Below are 11,091 nucleotides of genomic sequence, written 5' to 3' on the forward strand. Positions count from 1 at the left end.
GGTCAATTGACAGGCAGAGCAGCGAGCAGTGTTGCAAGCCGCGTTAGCGAAAACACCTCTTTGAACGCTGGCCAACACTAACAGCTGTGAAATGCAGAAATTGTTTGTTGTGAATCGTTATATCTGCAATAAAATTCGAACTAATGATTTAATTAAAAACAATTTACAAAAAAGAACGCTATGCCTAAGTGCTGTAAGACATGCGGAAAGTGAAGAAAAGAGTGCAACACCAGCTCCAACAATACTAATCGAAAAAGATGCAAACATAACATTGATTGGCATCAACAGAGAGCAACAACGTAACTCGATTGATGGCGCAACAGCGGAGAAGCTCTCCGAGGCTATCAATCAGTTCGAGGCCGACGACAGTTCGCCGGTGGGAGTTTTATATGGCATAGGTGGATCCTTTTCTGCCGGCTACGATGTGCAAGAGCTGGAAGCAGAGGCGCAACGTGGCAGTTTGAATTTCTTACTGCGCCACGAAGGATCTGTAGGCCCTACAAGACGTCACACTAGGAAACCGCTGGTGTGCGGCATCAGCGGTTATTGTGTTGCTGGTGGTCTGGAGTTAGCGCTGCTCTGCGATCTACGTGTTATGGAGGACACGGCTGTGTTAGGCTTCTTCAATCGTCGCCTAGGCGTTCCATTGAGCGATGGTGGCACCGTCCGCTTAGCTGCTGCTGTTGGCTACTCTAATGCCGTGGACATCATCCAGACTGGACGGCGGGTCTATGCAAAGGAAGCTCAACGCATTGGGCTGGTTAATCGCGTTGTGGCCACGGGCACAGCATTGGGCCAGGCAGTTAATTTGGCCTTCTCCATTGCTAAGTTTCCCATGGCTTCGTTAATGCACGATCGCAATGCGCTGCTGGATAATGCGAATGCCTATAATCGACCCGGTTTCTATGCGGCCGTTCACAACGAGATCATGAACGTGTCCGCTGCAATGGTCACGGATATGCAGGAGGGTGTCAAGCGCTTTAAGAGTTGTAAGATTAATAATAACTTTACTTTGCTGCGAAATGTAATAACTATTTCTTGATAACTTGCAGCTGATACGAAAGGCGCCACAACTGACACGTATCAAATTAAGCAGAAGGCAATCCCAGACTGGGAGAAAGCTGAAATCGCAATAGAGGAAAGCAAAAAGACTTCGTAACTCATGTTAAATTCCAATGAGTTGTGTGCAATAACTTGTAATATAGTACTGTATACATGTAAATAGGAATGTATTATTTTGTTTTCCGTATTTGATAATACATATACACACATAAATATTTATAAAAGCCAAGCATAGTTATTTTTTCACATACAATATGTTTTGTTTATTTAATTGTATTTTGCACGCTTAAATCGTTTACGATTCGAGTTTTTTGAGTTTCGAGTTTATTTCAATATTCACAACAATTACAATAACGAATTTTCTTTGAAATTAAGCCTAACTACAAAAAGTGAGTAAGAGGAAAAGCACAAATTTTTCTTATATCTTTAGTGTATGCGTGTGTGTGTGTCTTGGGGGTGTGTGTTTGTGTATTTAACATTCACAATTAGATTATAATATATAAAAAATATGCTAGTATTATGTACTCGTACAAACATTCAATTTCTTTTAATGTTAGCCCAAGCAGTTTGTTTTTGGTTTTTGTTTAAAGCGATTTGCCGATAATAAGTACATATGAATGTAGTATATAAATTATGTTTCATTTGCTTTGCTTATTAGCTAAAATGTATAACGAAAGGAATCATCATTATCTTTATATCATCATCGTATTGCACTAAAGTCGAGAAAAACAAATCGAAGCTCTATGCAAAAAAGGCTGCTGTTGTACAAACTAGTTTAAAAATCGACTGATTAATCAGATAAGTACACCATATACATACATATATAGTATGTATACTCGTATATATTCGTACAGACATGTCACTAAGTACAATGTGTATAATACGTACATCGTTTTAATGCTCTTAACATTTACAATCGTTATTTACTTAATCCAAAAAGTTTGTCATACAAATATTGCACAAAAAATGGATCGGACTGTGAGTTTTGCACACCAATATCAAATTGCTAAACCTTCAATCAAGTGGTGGTGGTATGTGTTCATATCATTATACATAATTTAAATATATATATATAGTGTATGTATATATATTTGTTTGCGGTACCCATTCAGAAACCTAAAGATCATACATAATACACAATACAATACAATAAGTACATATTTACAAATTAAAAACAGCAAGGCGCCTTTGTTTTTGTGTTTGTTGTATAAAAAATAAAGCAAATTGCTGCGGCGTTAACTTTCGGCGTGTTAAGTTGCAAGTTGCATGTTGCAAGTGGCATGTTGCAAGGTATGTAGTAAATACTATTTAATACGTTTTAGCAGACAGAAACAGCAATATCATTCATATCCAATTTTATTTGAGACGCTGAGTAACGTTGGCCAGCGCCACGGCAAACGCCTGAAGCGCCGAAAAGGGATACTGGAAATCCAAGGTGTACGCATTGCCATCAATGCGTCCAAACTGCATCACCTGCAAAATTGTTTATAGAACTTTAAATACACACCAATTTAATACCAATTGTATGTTCAATCGTACCTGCTTGCCACGGAATTCTATCTGAAAGTTCTTGGCGGATTCCTGAGTGACGCGTCCGCCAAAGTCCAGTTGATACACTTGGCTCATCTCGTTCCACATGGGCGCCTTATTGTGCATCACAAATTCACGACGCACTGGCGCCGGATTGGCGCAACTGGCGCTGCCATTCGGCTCGATCTTTCCACGTTTGAGCTGTGTACATTTAAGGTATTAAAAAGGTTGCTTACAGAGATTTCGAGATTATCAATCTTGCTACCTTCTGTCGCAGTTGCGCTTTTTTGGAACGTTTCCAGATCACGATACTGCTTGCCATTGCCATTGCTGCCCATTTCCTCGCCCGAGCCATTCGTTTGATTGCCCTCATCATCGGAGCTCTCAATGATGCTGGGCTTCTTGCGTTGCCTGCGATTCAGCAGCGGCGAGTTGAGTATGTGCCTAATGGGTGAGTTGCTCTGCTGTCGCTTGTTCTTCTTGCTTGCCGCAGGCGAGGCGGGCGAACTGCGTGGCATGCGCTGTGGCGTCGACGGTGGCGTCAAGCGTCCTTCATCCAGATCACGCAAACGACTGATGATGTTCTCTAGCGTAGTCAAAGCCTGCAAAACACATAAAGCTTAAAGCGAGTTCGAAATATGACTTAAGTATTCAGCTTACCTGAGTGTGCAAGGACACAGATGCCTTGGCTTCTACGGGCGTGGCTTCGACTGTGCCACACGCCACGTTGCCCGTCTCCGTCGATGGCTGTCGCTCCAGTGTGCTGGCATTGCTCGCTCCAGGCAGTTGGCTTTGGCTTTGCGCTGGATCTTTGCGCCGCCAACGCACCTCGGACAGCTGCTTCACAAAGCTAAAGCTGTTCTCCTGCTTACGCGGCAGCAATGGTGTCGACGTCTCGGTGCTGCTGCCAGCAGCCAGCTCCTTACTGCGTCCATAGCCAAAGCGATGTTTGCGCGTAAAGAGCGGACTGTCCGTAAAGCTGGTGATCACATCGAAGCGTTTCTTGGGCGTCGGTTTACTCTGCACCGCGGCAGCAGGAGCGGCTGCCTCCTTGGCAGGCTCAGACGCCACAGCGGCAGCAGCAGCAACGACGACAGCAGCGGCGGCAGTGGTGATCTCGTCCAGCGCCCCATTGGCAGCGGGCTGACAGCGTTTACAGGCGCTGGCCGGATTCATGTTGTTGCGGCACTTGAAGCACAGCGTATTGGCGGCACTGCTGCAGGCGCTGCTGTCGGAGATCTCCTGGAGTTTCCGCACCACCTGCTCGTGCTCCTTGCTGGACAGTTTCGTTTGCAGTGACAGCAGATCACACGAGTCCAGACTCTTCGATTTCCCCGTCTGCTGCAACTTGTGACGTCGTGCATCCGCCTGCTGTTGTCGTTTTCGATTGCGGTTGCGTCGCTTGTCCACCAAAATGAGACGTTTGTTCGGCGCATCTTTGCGCAGCGCCGACAGCGCTTCATCCGACGGTGTTATGGCTACAGAGTCGAGGTAGCCAACGCTACAGCTGCGCGTTATGGAATCAGGCACTGCTGGCGCTATGGACACCACAGTCGGAGTGCGTTTCATGCTGCTGCTTGTGGTGGCTGTTGAGGTGGCGGTGCTGTTGCTGTTGCTATTACTCGTGGTGGGTGTAGGCGACTGCGTCTCCTCGTCGATGTACAACATGTCGCGCCGCTTTGTCGTTGTGGACGACGTCGAAGGCGCCGCGCATTTCATCGCACGCGCATCCATGCGTTCCAGATTCAAATTGAGATTCAGCGGCACCGGATTCACATGACTGTTGGCCGAACGCACCGGCTCCGACATTAGCGCATTTTTCACCTGCACCACATTGTTGGCATAGTCCGCATTGCTCGAGTACGACATCAGCGTCGTCTGTCCCGCCGCTGGCACCGCGGGACGCTCAAAAATGATATCCGAGGGCGCAACCGCATTCTTGGGTGACTGCAGCGTGGGCACAGAGCCATCACAGTACAGCGGCGAGATGGCATGACGCGACTGGCAGCTGGAATTCGAGCTGGACCGGCTGTAGCTGTTCTTAAAGCTGCTAATCGTCTTGGGTCGTGTGATGTTCTTGCTACAGCTGGGACCCGAACTTGACGAGCAGCTGGCTGGCGCCTGATGCAGCAGCACTGTTGTGGAAGTGCTGCCATTGGCGTTGGCATTGGCATTGGCCGCCGCCTCCTGAGATTCGTTGGACGAGTCATCGTCATAGCTCTCGGCACGCGCCAACGGACTGAGACCCACCGACGACGCTCCACTGCCGCCATTCACCGTCAGCGAATGCGAGTTTCTGTGGCGCGCCAGAATGCGATTGGGACGCGGCGACATTGGTGCAATGGGCGGCGCTGAGGCACCTTCGTTTAGACGACGTTGTGGCATTATCGGGGGCTTCAAGGCAGCCGCCATTGCTTCCACGGACGCGGCGTTTGTGACGCTTACATGGGGCAGAGCAGCGTCGGCGGCATTGTGACTGTGATTGTTGTAGTTGTGATGCTCCTCCTCGTCCTCGGAGAAGAGATTGGGATTGAAGCTGGGATCGGGACCAGGTGGAAAATCGTCGCGCAGCTCCGTGATGACCAGCGTCATTTGACGCGGCTGCAAATGCAGTAGGGACGTCTTATAAGTTACTTGGCCTAAATTGGCTGGGACGGTTTTGGCAAGTCCATGGATTTTGAATTTCGTCCCCCAAATGTTGGAGGTCACCTCCACCAGCTTGACTTCCTGCTTAGAAAAACAGAACGAAATTGATTGCAGTTCGTATTTGGGTTGTCAAATGCAAGCGACTCTCTTACCTCGGGCAGCGTATCCACATAGGCCAGCTCATCGAGACTATCCGGATCATTCCCTCCACTTCCGCTGGCCGCGCGTTCCCCATTCTGATTGCGTCGCTTGGCGCGCACTCGACGCTTGCGCGGGGTGCGAGGCGAACCGAAGCGAGAGCGTTCATCGAAATCACTGTCCGAGGAGTCTGTGCGTCCGCTGTTGCCCGTTGTCGTTGATTGACTGGAGCCCGATGAGCTCTTTGCCTCGGCAGCGTATTGGAAATATAGTGAATTGTCTGCAAAGCAATTTTACAATTAGCCAAGACAATTAGCCAACAAGAGTTGGGTGCAAAGACTTTAGCTTACCGTTAACCTGCGGATCGAAGATGACAAACTCGGGACGTATCTTCGAAGTGCGTTTCCCCTTAAGCAGCGGCACCAAACCACCCAGATATTCTAAGTAGAGCGTGTAGCAGGTGCCCGAACTGAGATTGGAGTCGTCATCATGCCTTATCATGGTGCAGTGCAGACGAGTCGAGCAGAGCGGCGGACGCGAGACAAACTCGCGCAGCGACTTCAGATCAGGTACACAGCACTGAAGAAGATGAAATTGGAGCGGAAAAATTAATCATTAGAATTTGTATTTTACAAAATTATGAGAGCAAATTATATTTGCAGATCAACTTTAAATGAGAATTATATTTAATTATAAAAATAAGCAAATGAAAATATATATTTTATATACTATATGTGTTATTATTATCCTTGTATTTTGTCGTAATAACAATACAAAATCAATAAGGCACTCTGGTATTTCTTATAAAAATTATAGAATGATATATTCATATATGTTAATTCATTTTATCATAAAAATATGTGGTATATTTTCTTATTCAATAAGCTAATATTGAAAACATAGGATTTTCTGCAAATAATAATAGAAATATATAGAACATTTAAGATTATAATACAAAACAAAAAAGTTGTAAATAAAATAAATACAAAATTATTTGGATATTTTGTTTGTAAAAATCGATATTTCTAAATATTCATTGCAGACTAAGTGTTAAATTCTATCAATTGCCTATAAATTTAGCCAATTATAAGAAAAATTTATTATTGACATTTGTTTTTAAATTTACCATTCATATTCATACATATATTAAAAAGATGTAACAGACTTACTCGAATGGTTTGAGCAAACAGATTGCCAATGAGCGACTTAATCCTAGAAGGCAATGGCAACAGCGGCAGCAGCAGCTCGGAGCCCACGCTCGCCTGGATCTGCAGACGACACAGCAGCTGCAGCGATGCCACACGTCGCGACACCCAGGCAATGTGCACCTGGGTGCCTGTGGCAATGAACAGACGCTTGTCGTTGTGGCCCCACGTGATGGCCGAGACTGTGGCTGTGGTGCAGGGAATGTGTGCCTGATACAGACATGTCCCCGTCTCCGTGTAGAACTTGACCAGATTATTATAGCAGCTGGGCGTGGCCAGATCCTCCAGCTTGCCATCCATGCCCAGTCCAGTTGAAGAGCGCAGAGTGCCGGCAACGGCGAGCAGTTCACGTGAGTTGCTCCACTCCATGACCATGCCGAGGGCGCCATTAAGGCAGGTATTGATATGTGCGGGTGAGACGTCGTCAAACGACTTAAGCAAATAGATATATCCATTCTGAAAGCTAACCGCCAGTACAAACGAGCGCTTGGCTGTAAACAAAAAGGGATTAGCCAAACATTTATATAGATAAATGATCTGAATAGATAACTTACCAGCATTTGTTACACCGGGCTCCGCTTCTTCGCCCTCCTCCATCTTGAACTTCTCGCAGGACCAGGCCATGGATGTGATGGGCACATCGTTCGATAGCTGCACCTGCGACACCATTGCACCGTGCACATCCATCACAATCACCTGACCCTGCGTGGTGCCAAAGTAAACCTGCTGATCATCCGGCGTCCAAATGCCACACGTGATCGTCGACTCCAGATTCAACATGGACGACCAATAGCGTTGACCTGCCACCGAGCCGACGAGCACAAAGCCATCCTGATAGCAAATGAGCGCCATGCGTCCATCGTGCGACCAGGAGAAGTGAGTGACCGGCGTATTGCGATCATTGATCAGTTCAATGGACCAACGACCTTCGTATTTGATCCACACAAAGATGATGCCTGAGCTGTCACAAGAGGCCAGCTTCTGATACGGTTCATTCCACTTGACCAATATGACCTGTAAAGGTATAAGATTAGCAAGTTGATGGCACTTCTCTCTTTCTAAGGAAGCACACTTACGTCGGAGCGATGGCCACGCAGATTGTAGTTGGTGCGCAGCGGATAGTCCATGTTCTTGCGGCAATGCGATGTGGTGAATGTGACGCCCACAATGCCGCGTATATTGCCTGTGGCCAGCCATCCCTCCTGATAGTAGTTCGTGCGATTCAGCTTCCAGCCCTCATCCTAGCAAATAGAAAAGAAATATGGTTAGAAGTGTAAAAAAAGGAAAAACGAAAACGAAATCAGATTGAGCATCTGGTTGCAGCTGCAAGCTTGGCAATTCGCCTAAGCAGCCGCCAACGCCGCCGCTGCCAATTGACAGTCAAATGCAGCTTGATAAAAATGGGATTTAGCGCCGCCGACAGCCAGCAGCAGCAGTGTGTCCCAGTTCCCCATTTTACTATTATTACCAGTTTACGAGTTCTCAATAAGATAGCACTACGGCGCACTTGAGCTGTTTATCTGCAGTTTGCACAGAGCACAGAGAGACTGCAAACACACTCAACTGGCTTTTCAATTGCACAAGTTGATTGTGTGTAAAGCAGCAGCAAAAAAAAGTGTAGCCTACTTTTCAGCGCTTCGTTTTCATTTCATTATGAGCCCTGCGCTCGCTTTATAAGCTTAAGCGCGCTCGCTTTCCCCAATGCCGCAAAAAAACAAACTTGTTTGGCCGTCATTTTGGCTAATCCCCGCTAAGCCAAAATGGTCAATTTTTATATTTAACGCACAAATCCAATTAAAAAAGATCGGCTACAATTTCGTTTTTGTAATTTCCGGTCCGGTCAAAGGGACAGCCCGAGAGACAAGTGACTTTTATATTGATTTCAGTTAGTTGACGCCCCGTTTTATGCCCTTGGCTATGCACACACGCGTTAATTGCTTTACTAGCCCCGATTGATGTACGCTGCTGCTGTCAAATGCAATTACGTAATGGACATTGGCCAGGATCGCAGCGCATCTCGCACTACAAACTGGAATTTGCAAACAATTTGCGAATGGAAATGCCATCAGCAAAAGCATTTCAGCCGCAATTTCGCTAGGGGCATTTTCAAAGTGCCGCTGAATGATGGCGCCAATTATAAAACGCATTTCATTTCGCTGGCCATGTTATTAACCTTTCGTTCACTGGGCCACTTGAACTGACTCAACGAGAACACGCCAATGGCCATCAGCGAACTTAATACATGCCAACGAGATATGACATACAGAGCTAGCATTTAAGTATGCCTTTCATTCGGTTATAAACACTTGAAAATGATACAATTAAACATGACAAGTGTGGGGAGTGCAGCGACGAAATGATATTCATTAAATTATATAGAGAGAAGTACTTAAAATGGTTCAATTTGGCACTCTCTTTACTTCATAATTAAATCTAGTATTGCTACTATTATATTTAATATAACTAATAAAATAAATTCTTGACATTAACAAGATATTCAACTTTAAACCACATTTTATGCTAACCATTTTATTGCCGAGTATAGAAAACACATCAAATTTAACAATTTTGTTTGTATATAATGATGATCTCATTCCATTTATTGAGTGCGTATAAATCAATCACTTTGCGAGTATAAGGTCTGTTTATCTTTATAACACTTTTTCTATTTCAATACTTATCATTTTTGTATACAGCAAAACAACTACACTTGAGTATACTAATTTGTGGATATTCCTCTTATTATATTTACTGCTTTAATATATTATATTTCGTACACAACAAATTACAAAACAAAAAAAAATAGATAGAAAGTCTGCACTTTGAAAATTCCATTCACATCTCAGACTACCCCTTGCAACCACTTTACTCGAGGGTATCACAACCACACTTGAAATATATGTATATGCAACTACAAATTGGATTTTTATTTGATAATCAAATTTGTATAGAGCATTTTAGTGCATTTCAATGTTTAATAAATGCTAAAATGCACTCGAATTGCAATTGGACAAAAGAACATGCTTTTTTGTATAAAGTTGTTTTCAAATTGAACACGAAATTTCATTAAACAATTAAAAACATTCGCTTTGGCAATGAAATCAAATTAAACTCAGTTAAATTATTTGTTGTTGCTGCTGCCGATGCTGTTCGTCTCCAAATTGAAATCGATTGTAAAGTTGGTCCAATCACTTGATGATGGACCCTTAACGTGGCCTAAGCTGTCGCCTTGCTTTGCTCATTGACTGCTTAATGCAATTTTCTTAAATGCCGTAATTGAATTTCACGTCGAACGTCTTGCAGAGCTGATGTCAAAGCCAAGAAGAGACGCTGACAAGCTGTCCGTTCTTCAACAACTGCTAAGTTGCCACTCGCCTGCTGCTGTTGCTGCTGCTTCTACTTGAGCTCTTGTTGCAACTTGTTAGCAGTTTGCTGCGCTGACACGCCGTGTTTATCTGCCTTCATCGACTTGTGTTAAGAGCGGAAATTTGCCTTGATTGCTGCCAACAACTTCCGGCAAACAAAATTCTGGCCGAAGCAATTAGGCCGAGACTTTTTGGCCAACTGCAAGGCAAACAGCAGCTACTGCTACATCGGCTTCAATAACAATGCTTTTGCGAATTCCCCATTTTAGATTGCTGCAATTAGATTGTTGCACACACAATTTAAATATTCAATGCAGCAGCTCAGCAGAACACACACACACTCACACACAGTTCAATGTTTGGCTGTGGCATGCGACATGCGGCATGTGGCACCCGGTATGCGGCATGTTGCATCCATAAATTGTGGTCGCCATTTGGTGCATTGTCGCGCGATTCACGTGCCACGTTATCAACGCTGCTCCACTTTAAATGCCACACAACATCAACTTTTAATTAAATTCAACTTTTTGCAACACAAATACCTGAATATTTCACCTCAACGTTTAATGTTTTTCTCTTCTCTGCTCCCCCACTCTCTCTCCCTCTCTCTCTTATATGTATATCTTTGGCAGTAACTCAGCATGGCCCATTCGCAGCATGAATGCGCATGTTTATTTTAATAGGTCTCAACGGAATGATTCTGGCCGGAACAAAGGCAGCATTTAAACGCACAATAAATGAATAAATTAATTAAGCTTTGCTTTATCATAACCGCTGTGCAACAATCTGTAGTGCACATTGTTTCCTCGCTTGTGGCTTTAACTCTACAATACTCACTGTAGTTTTCTTCTTTTCCGATTAATTGTACATTAAATTCAAGCAACAATCAAATTGTAATAAAGCAGAAAAAAGTAGTTAAATAAAATAACTATTCGATTCCAGATACTATGTGATTAATTACCTATGTGTTAATTACCTCAAGTAAAAAGAAACTAAAAAAATTTATAAGTAACCTTTAAAAAACGTACAGCATAAATATTTATTTGTTTTATTACATTTTAAGGACGTCAGACTCATTTCAAAGCCAACACAAGGGCAACAATATTTCCATAGCTGTGTCAATTTGTATTTGGCAATGATATATG

At 44.1% G+C, this 11,091-nt stretch overlaps 2 protein-coding genes across 2 annotated transcripts in view; one reads left to right on the top strand and one right to left on the bottom strand.

Moving 5' to 3' along the window:
* Window positions 1–50: 50 nt before the first annotated feature.
* LOC132787690 (probable enoyl-CoA hydratase) lies at window positions 51–1,300 on the top strand. Its single transcript, XM_060794942.1, has 2 exons — window positions 51–989; window positions 1,053–1,300. Exons 1-2 carry the CDS (start codon window positions 92–94, stop codon window positions 1,157–1,159), a joined length of 1,005 nt encoding a protein of 334 aa, XP_060650925.1. The 5' UTR covers window positions 51–91; the 3' UTR covers window positions 1,160–1,300.
* A 10-nt stretch (window positions 1,301–1,310) lies between these two features.
* The window catches only part of LOC132787687 (tubby-related protein 4), a 31,834-nt gene continuing 22,053 nt past the window's right edge, over window positions 1,311–11,091 (bottom strand). Inside the window, 10 exon segments of the mRNA XM_060794928.1 lie at window positions 1,311–2,535; window positions 2,602–2,793; window positions 2,858–2,878; window positions 2,880–3,194; window positions 3,253–5,319; window positions 5,391–5,656; window positions 5,727–5,955; window positions 6,546–7,072; window positions 7,136–7,595; window positions 7,658–7,822. Of these exon segments, the coding sequence (XP_060650911.1) occupies window positions 2,419–2,535; window positions 2,602–2,793; window positions 2,858–2,878; window positions 2,880–3,194; window positions 3,253–5,319; window positions 5,391–5,656; window positions 5,727–5,955; window positions 6,546–7,072; window positions 7,136–7,595; window positions 7,658–7,822 (4,359 nt within the window). The 3' untranslated portion in view covers window positions 1,311–2,418.

The sequence above is a fragment of the Drosophila nasuta genome, chromosome 2R, assembly GCF_023558535.2.
Source record: "Drosophila nasuta strain 15112-1781.00 chromosome 2R, ASM2355853v1, whole genome shotgun sequence".
In the NCBI taxonomy this organism is placed as follows: domain Eukaryota; kingdom Metazoa; phylum Arthropoda; class Insecta; order Diptera; family Drosophilidae; genus Drosophila; species Drosophila nasuta.